General features: G+C 45.8%; 1 protein-coding gene across 3 annotated transcripts in view; it reads right to left on the bottom strand.

Moving 5' to 3' along the window:
• MORC2 (MORC family CW-type zinc finger 2) overlaps nt 1–17,404 on the bottom strand; it is a 56,102-nt gene that overhangs the window by 3,241 nt on the left and 35,457 nt on the right. For all 3 annotated transcript variants that reach the window (XM_076352558.1, XM_076352560.1, XM_076352559.1), the window contains 14 exons: nt 16,155–16,237; nt 15,152–15,237; nt 11,701–11,841; nt 11,013–11,167; nt 10,740–10,868; nt 9,283–9,388; nt 3,772–3,904; nt 3,346–3,420; nt 2,849–3,238; nt 2,303–2,446; nt 2,155–2,209; nt 1,284–1,425; nt 756–947; nt 567–660 (listed from right to left, as the gene is read on the bottom strand). In XM_076352558.1, the coding sequence (XP_076208673.1) occupies nt 567–660; nt 756–947; nt 1,284–1,425; nt 2,155–2,209; nt 2,303–2,446; nt 2,849–3,238; nt 3,346–3,420; nt 3,772–3,904; nt 9,283–9,388; nt 10,740–10,868; nt 11,013–11,167; nt 11,701–11,841; nt 15,152–15,237; nt 16,155–16,237 (1,925 nt within the window). The remainder of the gene's footprint in view (nt 1–566; nt 661–755; nt 948–1,283; nt 1,426–2,154; nt 2,210–2,302; nt 2,447–2,848; nt 3,239–3,345; nt 3,421–3,771; nt 3,905–9,282; nt 9,389–10,739; nt 10,869–11,012; nt 11,168–11,700; nt 11,842–15,151; nt 15,238–16,154; nt 16,238–17,404) is intronic.

Below are 17,404 nucleotides of genomic sequence, written 5' to 3'. Positions count from 1 at the left end.
CATTGGACCTTCCAATACCAGCATGCAGATACTGGTGCAGCCTCAGCCCCATCTATTCCTTGCTCAAATAAACAGAGGCCACACCAAAAGCCTTAAGATGTACAGCTGACTCACAGGCGGTCAGCCTGCTCACCTGGAGAGGTGTGAGGGGGGTTGGCTTCTGTGTTCTCTCCCATTTTTAAGATTGCCTCTGCATAAGTTAGATTTATAAGGCCGGGGGCAAAACGAACAGGTATGCCTAGATCCTATTTCTACAAACCTCTAACCTGGCCTCTCTTTTTTAAAAGCTTAACAGCAATGGACAAGAAGTTAGGATAGTAGCAGCCAACAGCTTTCTCACACAGATGTATGGTAATTAAAAAAATCATCATACAACAACTGTCAAAAGACCTAAGACATATTTCAGAGGCTCTCATTCTTTTTCTCAGCTATGTTAGTCTGCTAAGGATCCAAATAACTTTTTGAAGAGTACGATATTGCATCAACAGGATGCACACTTGCCATAAGAATGGAATGTGTGTGTGGGAAAATCCCCAAACTTACTTTTCTAGAAATACTGAACTCACCAAGGGAAACGCCAACAACCCTTCCGAGCTCATGGAACTCAGCTCCTTCTTGGAGATAGGAAAATTCGGAGGCAAGAAGTACCGCAAACAATTTCTATGCAGGAAAGAAAAACACAAAGCCAGAACTGGGAGTTTAAAAGACTAAAGCAATCAGACTGCAGCAGCTCACAAGAACAGCAGTGAACCCACCGAAGGATCTGGACTAGTAAGTCTACTGTTTTTTGGCTGCTGCTGGGACCAGTGGTGTCTGGCTCAATTCTGACACAATCTGAGGTAGAAGGTTCAGCCACAACAACCTCCTCTTCCTGCTGCGTATCTGGAGCCTGGTACTCAGGAGAGGGAGGCTTCATCAACCTCACATCCTCACTCCCCTTCTCTACCCTGAAAAAAAAATATTAAGGGAAAGTCAGATATCTTTTTCTACATTGACCATACCTGAAACACTGTTAACAGAGAACCTGTACCCAGCTGTCACTCTGAGACCTCTAGATCACGCAACAGCTGCCTCCACAGGAACATCACATCAAAGCGATGGGCAGACTGTATGGAGTCTGTCACGCTTCATTCCTTATGAAGCAGCTGGACAGTCCTGAGCACACACACACACTTCCTGACATGACAGCAGCATATTTGTCTTCAGCATCAATGGAAGTAAAATGGGGTCTTCCTCCTAAAAGCAAAACAAGCCTCCAAAATCCAGTAGCTAGAGATAGTTACCAGCGATCCCTTGGTGTGGTGTCTGTAGGAACATAATCAAACTTCACCTTCCAGCGTACTGCATGCTTGCCCATTTCCACAGCTGTGACACGGCCTGTGAACCACTCCTTGTTCACACGCACTTCCACATGCAGCCCTTTATCTGCAAGGAGAACAACAGCAAAGATGTTTGCAAACATTCAGATGCTGGAGAGCACATTCTGCATAAGCTCTAGAGAAGACAGCCACCCTCAGCGGGGAGCAAACCTAAACCTGTGACAATTCCTTCAAATGGTACGTAAACCATAAAAACACTACCGTCACACAGTTCAACTCCTACATAGAAACATTAAGATGCAAGGAAATTATATGGCATTTTCAGACAGAAGGTTTCTCCTGTACTCTGGACTGTTTGACATGAGCTTTCCAGGCTCGTGTTGGCCACTAGGCTCTGGCAGTAAGTGCAATACCATCCTGGCTATCATCTTTCCTGGGGGTCTCTTGGCCCCCCTTCTCTCACAGCAGCGCAGCAGGCCTAGATACAGTCCTCAGCATTTCCCAGCTAACGTAGCTCCACGATCCATTCAGTTAGGAAGGGTGAGCATGACATCGGTCTACACCACGCAGACAAGCATCACACCCGTTAACGTGACGCAGCCCTCAGATTACAGATCTTCCCATGCCACAATTGCCTCTTGTCTAATCAAGGAGTTCCTGGCCAAAATGTTTCATGCGAGTTAGAGTCATCTCAGGGTTTGGGACCCATATTTACACTAATTCTTATTTTAAAAAGCTCATTAATGAAATCACGTTTAACCAGTGAGTCTAGTTCTGCAACAGTTCTTTTCCACTGTGTTAGATACCAGAGGCCGTTTAAGGGTTCATTTCTCACCTTTCTGAGCTTTCTTCAGTTCTGCCAGCTCTTCTTCCCCAGCACTGTCTGTGAGCTGTGAGCAGAGAGAGCTCAGATTAGCTGCCTCCCAACAAGATTATAAACACTTGGCAAACACCTTCTGCTGGGGAAACCAGTGCACTCTCACCTCTACCACCACCTCACTGGAATCCCTCTTCTCTTCTTTTACTGCCACAAATTTGCCCCGTTTTGTCTTCTCCTTCTTGTGCTCCCCCTCCTCCTCAGACCCATCCTCTGTGGTGTTCAAGGTCCTCTTCCGAGTGGTGGAGGCCTGTAGGAAGCAAACAAGCTCTAGCTACAATTCCAGCATGCTACCAACCAAAACCTTCTTTCAGCCAAGTTAAAAAAAAAAAAAAAAAGTGCTCAGCATCCAGTATTTAATTTGGTAGTTAATTAGCTTTTCCAGAAGGTTTTAGCAGGTGCTACGTGATCATGCGAACGCTCACCCCGCCACTCCACATTCTTTTTTTTCTGGGGAAACAGTCTGGTCTAACAGGAAAGAGATGAAACGAGTCTTCACAAGGGGTGTAGAATGGCACCCTAGCCCAAGAGTAAAGTAAAAGTTATCTTGCCCTGCGCAGGGACTACAGTGCAAATCCCACACGACAGAGCAAGACAGGCTATGCAGAATCATACGTAAGGAGCTGACAGTTTTCATCCCATCAAGTCTCACCTGTGGGCATTTGACAGTGGCAGATTTCTTTAGTGATGGCACCTTGGCAGCTTTTGGACTGGGTGTCTCACGTGAGCTTTTGGGGTTCTGCAGGACAGCAGAAGGTGGTTTCGTTGTTGTACCTGGTTTGGCAAGAGTTTTTAAAGCGCTGTTAGACTTTCCAGCTGTCACAGTGTGCTGGTGTGTCCTGGAAGTGCTGGCCTCCTCCTTGGAGAGCATGCTTGCCAGTTTGGGAGTGCTGATATTTGGCCAAGCTGAAGAGCTCTTTTTCAGCTGATTGATGGACTTGGGAAGAGGTGTAGGTGGTGGTGGTCTGCTGGGAGCGTTCTTGATTACATCAGGTAAAGGAGGAGATCGCGGGCGCTGAGGTCGGGTCTGTGACTGGGTGTTCTGAAACAAATGAGGGTACAGAAAGGACGGAGGAGTCGGGCACTGCTTTTCAGAGCAGCTAAGGATAGCACAGAAGAGTACAAAGCCTACAGTGGTATCCCATTTACCTCCCCTGCAGGCCGTGTGGTCACTTCGAGAGGCAGTTTCTTTAAGTCAGCTTGAGATCGAATTGGAGTGGTTTTCTATTAAAAAAAAATTTAAAAATCAGAAAGACCATCTTTAAAAGCTGTCAGGGCCTGCCTGAACCCAGCCCAGCAAACAGTTTTCCAGTTTAAAATCAACAATTATAAGAAGGTGTGTTCTGTGTCCTTCAAGAGACATCACTTTATCCGAACACCAGCAGCCACTCCCATTTTCCTAGCAGAAAATGAAATGCAAGCCAAGATGCTTGTTTTCTGTTATTAAAACAACTCCTACCCCATGAAGGAGCACAGCTGGCATTAGAGGCTGAGACAGACAGGACCCGGCATCAGCCATTTGCACTAGGAGGTCCCTCAAACCTGCTGTGCATAGCTGGAGACCTCCAGATTCACCTGCAGAGCTTCCAGCTTTTCCTGCTGCTGGCGGATTTTCTCTGTCAGTTGTTTCTGCTTTTCCTCCTGTGATTTCAAGTCTTTCTTCAGAGTTCCCAGTGGTACCTTCTGCTTCTGCTCTGCAGCCTCACATCTAACACAAAGGGAATGCAAGACAACCTCAGCAACAACAGCAGAACCTGCACTGTCTCACACACACAGCACCGTCCCCACATCCCATCCCAAATGCAGCAGTAAAACCGCTTTCCTTTCCACAGTAGCCACAATCTCAAAAACAGTGGTGGTCTTCCTGGGAAACAAATATACGATTTAAGGATCAAAAGCATAGTTGTTAAAAAACAAGCCATTTACACTGGGAATTACCAATTCAGAGCCCAGGAGCTAAACAAAGCTTAGGAACAGCTGTGACTGGTTTTCTATAATGTTTCTGTACTCTGGACTTTTACAGCAATTTTCCTTCCTATCAACTTATGTCTTCATATCAATTCCTCTTTTTACAGACTGCCTTTCCATTTAGAAAGTAAAGCTTATTACCAGCAACCCATGATTAAGACGTTGTTTACACGAGCCTTCCAACCGAAGATGCACTTCGCCTTGCCGCCCAAGACCACAAAGTTTTCCTTTGCAATATCACTTAACTATTTGCTTTTCCCCATCCTGTTCCGCTTATGGCCTACAAAAGAGTGGCGAGTATCCTCGCCACCTACTCCCTCAGGTCCTCTCAGATGCAGAATCCTGGAAGAGTCCTTAAGAGAGGAGGAAAACGCAGGTAGGAAATACATGAAAGCGGACTGGCATCACCTTCAAACTTCTGGCTGAGCAGCTGGCCATCAGGAGCATTGCCAGAGGAAGAAGAGGGGACTGAAGGGTTCCCAGGCTCGTCTCCTGTCACAGAGCTGAGTCATGGATGGACACACTAGGATCAACCCCTTCAGGGCAGTCATGCAGGCACGATGTGAGATAGGAAAGCAACAGTACCAAGACAACTCTTGCACAACGCAAGAGATCCAGCTGACTCCTACACTGCCTTGGAGCCAAGCCTTTAAAAAATTCCCGCAAGCATGAGTCCTAGAGATAAAGGGAGGACCCCGCTCTCGTTGTGGATCACACAGAGCTCCAAGAGGCTGATTAGAGATGATTTTATCAAGATCTCTGATCCTGAACCTGCCAACTGATGGGATCTCCTCTAGTCTGCGAGATACATACTGTGATCAGCTTTGTCAGTGGAAAGGAGCACAAGCAGCAGTTTCTCCACCAGCCTCTTCTCAGGTGAAGCACTGCAGAGGAGTTTTTCATAGAGCGATTACTTCCTTGGCTAAGAAAGTATCTGTCATCACTGCAAAATGACTGCCTGACACCAACGCTGCAATTCCCAAAGATAAAGCTGAACAAGTGGCACCATACACAAGTTTCCCAGCAGAGAAATGCCATCTCCTATGCCGTTGCATGAATTGAGGCTGAAAACATTGTTAAGCTGTATCTTACAGCACACGAAAGTATGAAAGTGCTCATTAGTTCTGCCGACAGGAAAAAATTAAGACTATTCATGACATTCAAAACCACAGATTGCATCACTAGAGGCAGCAAGTCAGAAAAAAGGAATTATCTTTGTAGTCAGAATAGTCTGCAACTCAGCACCAAGACTTTGGTGATGCTCAAGGAGCTTTGAGCCAGAGAGTCATCTCAGCTGATGTTTCAGCCACGAGTCCAAATGCCATTTAGGACCCAACTGGAATTTAGGTAGGAAAAGGGAGGAGAGCAAGCATGACATGGAAGTGTGACACAGACACGCTGCCTCCTCTGTGACAAAGTGAGCGATGGTGCCACTTAGGGCTGGTCCCAACATAGACCGTGGCATTGGAAGGTGTGACTGCTTTACATGACAGAGATGGAGAAGGGCATTCAGCTCCCATGATCTGGGACAACGTGCCACCAGCAGAAACTGAGGTGTAGGTGGACAAATCAGAAGGGTGGAGAACAGCTCAGTGCCAACAGCGGACACAATGCAGGCAGACAATCCCGAGGCAGCCAAAACCACCACGTGGTCTTCTGATGCCAGGAGAGCGTCCGAACCATCAGCTCTGACAGTGCTTCATCTTCAGCTTGGCTGGATGAGATTCTGCACAGACTCTCATGGCGCACAAGCTTGAGGCCTCCCACCCATGGTGGCAACAGCAATGCTTCCCAAATCCTCAGTCCTCCCTCAGACAGTACAAATACCTGGAACGGAACAGCTGGGGCACATGGTCAAGACACAGAGGTGAAGGTGTCCAAACCCATGGCACAAGGACACAGCAAGGAACATCAGGCAGTAGAGCACTTGGAAGGGAAGTTCAGAAGTGCAGTGACTGCAAGGAAGCCCTGCTTTCTACTGGCACCAACCAAGCCAGAGGAGTCTTAGTGCAACTTCTGTGGAAAACCTTCTGCCTCGTGTAAAAGGACACAACTGCACTCACTGTTGGAAAGTGCATGTGAGCGTACTCAATCCAAAAATATTCTATAGTTATTTATCCTCCCAAAGTAAGACTCCTGAGATCCCTTTTGAAGAAGATGAAATGACCAGAAGTTTGGATCACCTGTCCAAAGCACCTCACCTGCCCTTTCCCACTGCCCTGCAAGGGGGATGTAGGACAACACCGTGCATGCACACACCACGGAGGCCCTCTTAATTCACTCCAACCAACATTCCAATATGTTCTCACATGAAATGCAGCCAAACACCTCCAAATTTTCAAGGTATTGCAAATACAAATTTTAAATTCTTTCATTAGCAAATCAAGTTCTCGTTAGGTTACATGATAAAAAAAGCTCATCTGCACAGACACAAAAGAGCACAAAGTCAACAGCAGGTGGGGGAACCTGAGTAGCACCCTTCCCTGGATACTCCGAGGCCATCCCAGGAGCCACCAGCCCATCCAAGGCCCATATCCACAAGCCCAGAGGCCCAAAGGCAGCTCAGGGAATGCAAATTAGGTACTTAGAGGAACAGATACCCTGTTTGGGCTCCTGCCAGGGCTGTCCCAGGGCAGCCTCAGCCCCAGTGTCTAGTCAATGGGAGCGGCTCTCCGAAGCATCTTTTGGACCCACGGGAGGAACCGAAAGCCGGTAAAGGAAGGGATTGAGATGATTTGGGGAGGAACAAACATAGGAAAACAGAGAAATAAAAGGCTAAAAAGGGCCAGTTGTACATAAACAGTTGGCTGGTCAGTACACTTGTCTTTGTACTAAACTCCATTTCTACTACTTTCCTGGGCAAGGGGCTCTATTCTGCGTGTGCATGTGTGTATGGGGGTCTGAGTGCCAGCAGCTGGAGTGGGACCACCAGTCACAGGGGCCTGTGTGCCTGGGTGCCACCAGCTGCAGTGATTGCAGGCATGCACATGAACATGTGATTCACAGCAAACGTCGAGCCAGATGAGCCAGCGAGGAGATAGCCTGGGAGCAAGGGGAGGGGGTGTCTAAGGGCGAGCCCGCAGGAGCTGACTACTGGAGGGACCGGGGAGTCCTGCCTGACTGCTGGAGACGGGTATGGGGGTGTAGGCAGAGCTGTGGGTGCCTCTAGGCAGGAGGCACCTGGGAAGAGCAAGAATCCAGATCTGCTATGGGATGGAGAGCATGCCCAAGGTGAGACACCGGGAGATCTGTAGTATGTATGTGTTATCTGTGTCCACGTGAGGAGGTCTGTACCCCTCACCCCCTGGGGCTGCAGGCCTCGGGGCTCATCTATCCCAGTGCAAGTAACCAGAGGGACAGGATCCAGGGGCCAGATACGGGCATGAGTATTTCCACTAGTGGTCCTTCATCCTGATCAGCCGAGAGGGAAAAGGATGAGGCTGCTGGTGCGGTTTGCGTGAGTGCTGCACGTGTCCACCTGTGTTGATCTGCGTGGCCGGACATGCATACATGCATGGTCTATCTGTGTTTGTGTGTGTGTCTACCAGCAACACATTCCCAGCCTCGCTACTGCTTCCACTGGGGGGGCTGGAGGTGTAGCAGCCTCTTCTTGGGCTTGCAGATTCGGCCCTGCCCCAGCAGTTTAGTCGGAGGACATCCTCAGCACAACCACACTCTTCGTAGCTCTGCACCAGAGCACAAATACATGGAGCAACAGGGAAGTTAGCATCGGCATTCTTCCAATAACAGGTGCCAAAAGGAAGAATCCAGAAAATCAATACTTTCCAAATATCAACATCAACACTTCTTTGTAGCCTTTTGAGCCACAGATGTTAAGATTTTTATTCCAATTAAAAGTTACCACCTGGATTCATTCCCTTTGTCTTTAAGCACTGAGCCAAGGCAACTGAATTACAGCTGAGCAGCTTCCCTCGTTATACAACAAAGACAAGAATCAGCTTCTAGCAGTGTCTCTCTCCACAGAGAAGCAGCAGCCTAGAGCAATCATTTTCCTCATTCAAATAAATGTCTAGATTCTACCTAAATTTTGTAACTGTGAAACACACCACTGGTAAATGAATCGATGTGTTGTTCCCTCAAGTGTGCAAAATGTCATTCTTGGGGTCACTGCAACTCAGAGGTGTTACTGCAGTTTGCGTGTCTAATGGGTTGGAGTTATAGTAGCAATAAAGACAATTGCAAAGACCCCACTGTACTTATATCGCTCCCAGCCTGCACTTATGACTATTCTTCAGTTGCTCTCTATGCTACCTACATTAAAATTAGCATGCATAAACTAAGGCTACAATCATGTTTCCAGTGGCAGTGCAGAAAAACCATAAAGGAACTTAATTCCACCAAATCACTGGTTGAGGTTGGAGGGGCCTCTGGAGGTCATCTGGTCCAAACCCCCTGCCTCAGGCAGGGCCAGTCGGAACTGGTTGCCCAGGACCATGTCCTGGAATATCTCCAAGGATGGAGACTGCACAACCTCCCTGGGCAACCTGTGCCGGGGCTCAGTCACCCTCACAAGGGAAAAGTGTTTCCTGACGTGCAGAGAGAACCTCCTGTGTTGTGGTTTGTGCCCAGGGTCTCTGGTCCTGCCACGGGGCACCACTGGGAAGAGCCAGGCTCCATCCTCTTTGCAGCCTGCCTTCAGGTATTTATATACATTGATGAGACCCCCTTGAGCCTTCTCTGCTCCAGGCTGAACAGCATATACTGGTGCCTGGGGTTGTTTCTGCCCAGGGGAAGGACTCTGTGCTTCTCCTGGTTGAACCTCATGAGGTTCCTGTTGGCCCATTTCTCCAGCCTGTCCAGGTCCCTCTGGATGGATGCATGACCCTCTGGCGTATCAGCCACTCCTCCCAGTTTGGTATCATCTACAAACTTGCTGAGGGTGCACTCTGCAATGTGTATATTGCACAAATGCCCACCAACATCTCAGCTCCAAATACATACGTCATCACTACGTTTTCACAGACTGTGAGCACAGCTTAAAGGTATAGAATTACTGCCTACCCCTCCAATTGTTCTCGAAGAACAGTTGACCAGAAAAAAACCCACCTGTGCAGATAAGGCACGCTACAGAAAGTCTTTATGTTAACTGATTCTCACCTGTCTTGTTCAGGATCAGGGTTCATAGAGCATACCCAGCTATCAGGGTAATTCTTCTCCACTGAACTCAGCTGGAATGGGAGAGTCCGCCATTTCAGACATACATCTGTTAGACAAACACAGTGAGTCAGAAATATACGGCCTGAGCCACAAAATCTTTTTTTTCCATAGCACTTCTCAAGCCCATTTAACACCCAAGGACCACACCAATTTCCAAAGTATATCCAACGACAGTAAGACTAGTGGCCAAAAAAAAAAAAAAAGTGAGACAGCTACAGGATATACTGAGTCAGTTCTTGCTTCATGCTCACAAAATGCTTGGAGGAAGACCTCAAATCTTGTATAAGGCATCCACAACAAGAATCTGATGAAGCCTGCCATCAACCAATACTAGAGGACCTCATGCTCACTGCTGCAATGACAGCACGTACAAACCAAACTGAACAGCCAGTGTTGAAATCACTGCTCATTTCAGAAGTCAGGCTGTCTCTTACTGATATCAATACAAAACAAGTCAGAGATTTATCCACTAAAAAAAATAACTTATAATAATCGAATAAATTTTAGATGAACCAGGAAGACAGCGTTGGCTTCCAGAGCATTGCTGGCCTACCAGGAAATCAACAGCTTAAAAAAAAAAATCAAGTTTTGCCAAGAAAATGCAAATGTTCTTAAATCGGGCTCTGGAAGGATGTCAACAGCAGAGGACAAGAAGAATGACAGGAAAGCCCCTCCTCTTTGGGAAGAACTTGGAAAGGACTGAGAAAACCATCAAGGCAGGGGAGCCTAACAAAATAATTCCACAAGACTGGCCTCACATTCCTCACTACATCCTCATCCCCAAGTCCTGTGGGGAAAATGAGGTCGAGGGAGTTTGGTGTCCCTCTATTAAGAGACAAAGTGGTTGTGCTGAGATCTCCCTTACCCCAATAAGGGCTTAGCCAGAGCTGTTTAGAGGTGCACAGAAGAGAGCTTGCATTAAATTTGAAAGTTGACTTTAAATGGTTCCCCTTCTGTGCTCACACCTAGTACCGATTAGCAGGCCAGTGCATCAGAATACAAATTATTTGGCCACTTTCCATTGCCTACGGGGAAGTTTCAGATCTTATTCTAGTGTTGGGATGGGTGGCTTTGGCCAGCTCCAGTTCATATGACATTTCTAAGCCCATTCTCAACACTGCTACTGGTCACACCTGCCCCATTCTGTAAGGGCACCTGAAGAACATCATGGTTAGTAAACTGTGCAGGAAAGGAATCTTACGCCAAGATGTCTAAGAGTACCATCAAGTGCAGACAAAGGCAACTCACAGAAGGAGACAAGCCCTAGAACGGGATAATGATAGCAAAGCTCATTTCAAATCTCCTACCCATTTAGCTGCTCCCCAACTGCAGCCAGGAGTCCCTCCCCACTTCCCCAGGGAGGACCAGTCTCCTAATCGCAGCCTGGTCGGACATACCGCACTGAATCGTGGTAGGGATCTCCATGGCTCTCCGGCGTTTGTAGCGCAGTTCACCAGATGGAGGCTGGTTCCAGTTTGCTGACAAATAGCCAAATTCATCCCAGAACTTGATGATACCTCTCTGGGCTGGAAAACAAACAAGCCCCTGCTCAGTATGGAGCCATTACCACAAAAATCACCACCTGCACTCTTGGCTGCCCTCCCCCTTAGCTGCCTTCCAGCCACCAAAGTTTTGCCTTGCAGCCCCTGGTAATTGTGAAGCTTCATTACCTATAGCAACATCCTTCCAGTATTGAGCCAAATGCTCTCCCATGGCCTTCAGCAAGTGTCGATACTCTTTGGCATCAGCGAAGTCTTGTTTATTATGGGTTGGCTCCAGAACCAAATAGGGCACATCCACGACGCCTACCACTCCACCGCATGCCCTGGAAGAGGGACACACAGTCACAAACATCATTAAGCTACCAGGTCACTGTTCAGAGAAACAATATTGAAAATATCAGGTTATCACACTCACTCAACCACACATTCCTGCAGCAGTACTGGTTTTAATTTATCAGCTTTCTAAATCAGACTCAAGTCGGCATGCAAAAAATAAGGTGGGCTCAAATATTTGTATTTGCTTTCAAGACCTATTCTCCCTGTCCCTAGAATGAGGCAGTATTGCTACCTGTATTCATCAGCCTCAAATGCCAGCATTGAACACAAAAGCCTCATACTGCTGCAGGTATGACCAAAATCTGTGTAGAGAACTCTCTATCAAGAAACCAGGGAAATATCAGGCAATATTAAATATAATTTATTTGTCAGAATCCAAACTAAAGGCTGACAAAACGAGTAAGCCTCATGCTTGTGAAGAATGATTAATGCAGTACAAGGTTATTGCACAGCCTAAGTTATATGTAGGAACATGCCAGGCTTAAGCAAAAAGGTTGCTGAAAAATCTCCAGGAACTCACATGCCACCCTCCAGCTGCGGGCCCACCTTCTCATACATCTTTATCAGTCGACTGCAGTTATAAATGAACATGCCATCCAATTCGCGCTGCTCAATATTCACACCAAAGATAAAATTCAGTTCTTTGGGTTCCTTCAGCGCCCTGTAAGAGAATGAAACAGAGCCTCAGAGATGTTGAAAATAAAACTAATTATTTGCTGTCATTAGACAGAAGGTATGGAAATCCAGCACCTTTGAGCATTACGGGTTTACTAACACCTGTCATGTAGTCTGCTATTTCTAAAAAGCACAAAGCATTTGTTGAATGTGCATTACAACTAAACATGAACAAAATACAAAAACTTTGCAATACAGACACCAATTCAGGCTGCACAGTATCCGTTCAGATAATTTAATTATTCATTTGGATATGTTTTCTCCTTCAGGAATGGATTCTGGTTTTTATTTCAGATCTGCTTGTTCAAAAAAATTACAGTTAACGAGTTTTATGAAAGTACTGTTAGGTACAGACTGGTCCTCTCCAATGCTATTTTGGTTTGTATTTTCCAGATGTAGATCTCTATGCTAGATAAAGCATGGGAATTAAGATTTTGATACAGAACTACAGTCCTGATATTCAGATTCTGGGAAAGTTCTCGTAATTACAAGTTTTACAATGCTATTACTTTAAGTTTGAAAGCTGGAAGATACAACACATAGCCCAAGCAGAGCTTTTTTTTCTGGAAATGACAGGATAGCAATTTGCATGATTTCTACTTTATCTATGCAGCAGATGACTTCAACAAAAGTTGGCCTCAAGTATGTTTGTGAGCACATACGGATTTCTGAATCTGAATCTTTGATTAGCAGGAATTGTGTCTCCCGCGATGCAGAAAGCCTCAAAAAATTTAGATCTGTGTTATAAATCAAACAAAATCCCTGTGTCTCACAAACAGAACTATTGCTCTTTAACAGACTAAATTAAGTAGGTTCCACAGCTTCCATGAAATCCATGCTGAGGATTTTTCATAATGAGGATCCTCAGTTTCAGGCTGAAGGTATCATCAAACGTGAAGTCCAAACTTTTAACTATTGCAAGGCATAGTCTATACCACTGTCCTACCCACCCCTCTCATTTTTGATCTCCCTTATTTTTCCCCCCACATCAAATTCTTAGCACTTATGTGCCTTATCCCAATTAGGCATTTGACTTCTCCTTAAGTGATTAGTTGAAGATAGTGGAATTCTTTAAAATGATCTGTTGACTGTCTGCTAATATCAGATATTAAAAGAACCTGAGCTGTGCATGCATGAGCACTGCACAATAATAATCTGCAGATATGAGATGTAAGTCTGTCTTAACAGTCAATCATCTCAAAATAAATCCCTGAAATAGATTCATTTCATGTTCCTTTTCTGTTTAAAACCATCCTCTTCCCCACACAGAAGTATAGGTACCCTGTAACACACCTTCCTTTAAAACAGATGACTCTAAAATAAGTGACTAGGAAAACACCTGGAATAGCAGTTTTCAGTAATTTTAAACCTAAACCTTTGCCAAGAGGTGTTTTGAACACTGTCAGCATAGAAGCTGGGCTAGAACGTTACCCTTTTGGTCTCAGTTCATGCAGGTGGACAACTGTGATTTCAGAGCATGAGTACGCGTGGCAAAACACCCATCTCAGGGATTAATTTTCTTTTTCTAACTTCTGGAAAAGGATGTACAGCCTTACATTTCAAGTAACAACACGCACTCACCTACCAAATAGGAAGGGCATCTCCTCATTTTTATCAGAGAGGACCGGAAGTCAAAGTATCAGCCAAAGCATGGAAAATTAAGTGGTGGGCCAAAACCCCAGGATTTTATTACTAGGACTTTAATATCTGTCCTATCCGCTGGATTTATAACCTGACCTTACACAGGCTTTGGAAACCAGAAAGCATTTCTTTCATTGATGCACCCAGCACCAGAGACACAGCAGAAAACTGTCCTAGGACATTCTCTATAACTCAAGAGTTTTCTGAGAGGCTACAGAAATTGTTTTGTACAGAAGGTTTCCTATTATACGCGTTTTTCAGGGATTTCTTCTGTTTTATGGATAAAGTACAAGATTATGGAAAAGCCTGACCCTCTGAACTGTTTCTGATCACCGCTGACAAATGCAGGGACACAGGGAAAGTCATACGCCTGCCCAGAGCTGGCTGAGCCCCCAGCAGCTCTCACCCGGGAGCACACATGGCCGAGTCTGTACAGAAATCCGGGCAAAAGGCCTTTTCCTCTGCTGTTGGTTAGCTGTCACATACATCTATTTTCCTCATCATCACATATTTGAAACCTGACTAGAGATAACCTTTCGATGTATCTAAAATTGGGGTATTCTTCCAAACCAGCTGGTTTACATTTTGTAGCCTACAAACCCTCCTAGATTTAAACAGAAAGAACTGCTGAAGAAAACTTGGAATCTCTCATTTCCAACTAGTCAATAAAAGGCATAGAGAAGGTATTTTCAAACAAACCTGTATTGTCCAAGTTCTTTGTTTGTTGTTCAGCTTTTTAAAAGGAAAAAGTATTTTGCCCATTGGCAGGAAGGCCAGAGGACCATTCACAAAATTTTACTTTGTGCACTAATGTCATCAAACCCAAGAATTAAAAGACAAGCTGTACATGGAAAAGTACACAGAAGCTGAAGAAAACAGTTTCTCCCAAGAGTTTCTGCATTCTTCAGATCACAGCTCTAGCACTTTTAAATTAAAGCTGTAATTATTTATTTATTTTTAGCATCTTAAGATGCATTAGATCTATCTCTGGCAACAAGTCTGGGATAGTTCTGACCTAAGCAGCCATGTAAACTAGCATGCAAAACAACTAGGTGGGAACGGAGGCTTGGTATATACAAATCCCAAACTTGTTTTAAGAGCATTTGTTTCTGGTTACGACTTCATTTGTGAAATGCATATGACAAATTTGCAAAAAAACTGTATACAAAGAGTGAAATATTCCTGTGAGTACATCAGTAGCAAAGTTAATTGCAACCAGAGCTAAGTTAGAACAATGTTTTGGGATTTCACAGCACTGACTATAATAGAACTCAGCAAGTTTTTAGAAAACATCTCTACAACTCTATAAGTCATGTCACTGTAACTTGCCAACATTTGTTCGCCTCCATGAATCTTACCTGCAGATGAAAAAGCAAAAGAGTGAAAAAAGCTGACGTGAAAACCAGGTAAACATCTACAGAAAACAAGCCAAATCCAAAGATGCCTTTCAGCAAGTAAGAGGGGAATAGCAGAAGCAACCGGAACAGCAAACTTAGTCCCTTTGGTTTAACAGCAAGTGCATACAGGATGCCCACAGATATTTAAGCTTTGAGCTGAACTGCTCCCTCCACCACACAAGCAAAGCAGGAGAGACATCTGAGCACGTGGAGTGAACAGCCTGGGAAAATCAGAGCTTTTAACCACCTTGCACTCACCGCTGCTTTGCATCCTTGATCCTCTTCTTGACATCAGCCTCCCGGCGCATGGTTATTGCAGAGTTTTGGACTTGACGTAGCGTCACCTGCAAACAGGCATCACACAGTAAAACTGCTGCTGAGAAATTCATGAAATTAACTCACTTCTATGATTTTTTTTCCCCCTTCAGGAAGATCTCAGAAATGTTTTAAATGTAAAGAATTCACAAATGGTGGAGGGTGACAATCAGCACACCTTTACTTTATTTAAGGCAGCACTTGCTGCTGGGTTGTTTAAGCTTAAAGTTATACACAGTTGCTTAGAAGACAAGTCTAAACGTAACTAAACGTCTAAGGTAACTGAAACCAGAGGGTAATGGAGGCACAGGGAAACAGCCAGGGTACCTGGAATACTGTTGTTTCCATTAGAGGCCAATAGGAAGTACAGCGATTTTAAGCTGGTGTCACTTGCTGACCCACCTGGCGTCCCCGCAAGCCCTCCTCCCACCCAGCAGCAGGCTGGGTCTCAGCCTTGCCCCCGCCAAGAGCCTCCTCTGGGAGGAAGCAAACAGCTCCTCTCCAAAAGCCCCTGCCCAAATGCTTTGGAGCCAGCTGTGCAGGCAGGGAGGGGGAACAGCCGAAAAGCACCCAATTTTACTTCTGTTCAAATACCTCATGTTCCCCTGGCCTCTTCTGCAGAGGCTGACATCAAACAAAGCACCTGGGGGCTGGGGGTTGCCTTCCCACTCAGGATACATTGGAGGCTGTGGGCAGGGGAACGTCAGCAGGCTTTCCACTTGGGCTGGAAACACATGCAGATGTTGAAGCACATCCAGTGGTGATGAGACCACAGAGCTGCCTGAACGCTGCTGGCAACTCACCGCCGACTGAAGTTGCCACCTGCTTAACCTACACACCGGGTGCTACCACTGGGTGCTGACCAGCCAGCGCTGCTCCAAAGCCAGCGCTCTGAATCATCCCTCAGTGCCTAAAACGTGACGTGCTGCCAAAGCACAAGGCTCACCCTGGACTCCCGCGTGAGATCCCCTCCTAGGCGCAGCTCAAGGGCACGGGCTTTACTCTCCGCCTCACGAGCCTTCTCCTCCGCTGAAACACACAGGGAAAAGGATGATGTCAACCATTCAGTACAAACAGCATATCATAAGGCATTCACCCGAGGAGACCAATTTCCAGAGAGCCTTTGCTGGAGTGACATGTACGAGGGTACAAAGATAACACAAAAAGGTACAAAATAAAATCTGACATGTAAGGGGGCACCACCGATATGCCATGTTAAACTTGCTCAGAGGTCGCAGCCAACGCTGGCATAATAGCAGGGCTAAACTCTGCAAAAGCATGTTTAAAGGAAGGATCCATGAGGAAGTTAGCGAGGAACTGGAAAGAGTAAGTATGCAAGTGGCTCTGCCTGCTCTGCCTGGAAGCGTGAAGGCAGAGAAAGGCTCTCACAAAACAAAGACTGAGTTCAAGCTTGAAAAGGAGTTACAAAGAGGTAATTTTCTTGCAGAGATGAAGGGAAAGGACTACTCTTAGAAATACTTTTATCTTTGATAATTGCTAATTTTTGCCTGGAAAAAGACAAATCTGTGCTACACACAAAATAAGACACAGTGTTCAAAAAACCTACCACTACACCTGATCTTTGCACGCACAAAGTTTACCACTTAAAAGAAACTCCCCTTTTCGCTTCTCTCCCAGACTACCAAGACTGCCTTGCAATAGGTACACATCACCCTTGTATTGCTTAAGATTCATTCAATAAATTTCATTTTCAGCGAGGAGATCCCTTCCTAAAATTGATACACAAGGTGCTTTGGTAAATTAGCACCACGTACCTTGCATCTGCATGCTCTCCATCCAAAAGCACGTTGGCTACAACCCTCTCACATTCCCTTTCAGGTCAGAAGCCTGTTCTGCTCACAGCTGTAGAAGAACTAGTTGAGTGAGTAATCTTCCTCCGTCCCACAGGCTGAGGTCCACGGGGGTAAACATGGACTGGCAAGTAATGCCCTGCTTGGGCAGGGAACGTCGGAGCTGCAGCTGCCACCTGCAGGCACCCGACTTGGGCACATGTGCTGTGGATGCAGCACTGACCTTGCCACAATGCTCCCCGTGCTCGCTTCCGAGCACGGAAATTTCTGAAAGAGGATGCAGTGACACCTCAGCCTTCGTGAACTGTAGAGATTTCTAACAGAAATAGACTGGTATAAATAAAGTATGAATGGAAATGTTTACGTGCAAGATGACTAGAAGAAA

This window comes from Aptenodytes patagonicus, chromosome 15, assembly GCF_965638725.1.
Source record: "Aptenodytes patagonicus chromosome 15, bAptPat1.pri.cur, whole genome shotgun sequence".
NCBI classification, from domain to species: domain Eukaryota; kingdom Metazoa; phylum Chordata; class Aves; order Sphenisciformes; family Spheniscidae; genus Aptenodytes; species Aptenodytes patagonicus.
The sequence above is the reverse complement of the archived record's forward strand: the minus strand, read 5'-3'. Positions and strand labels throughout refer to the sequence as shown.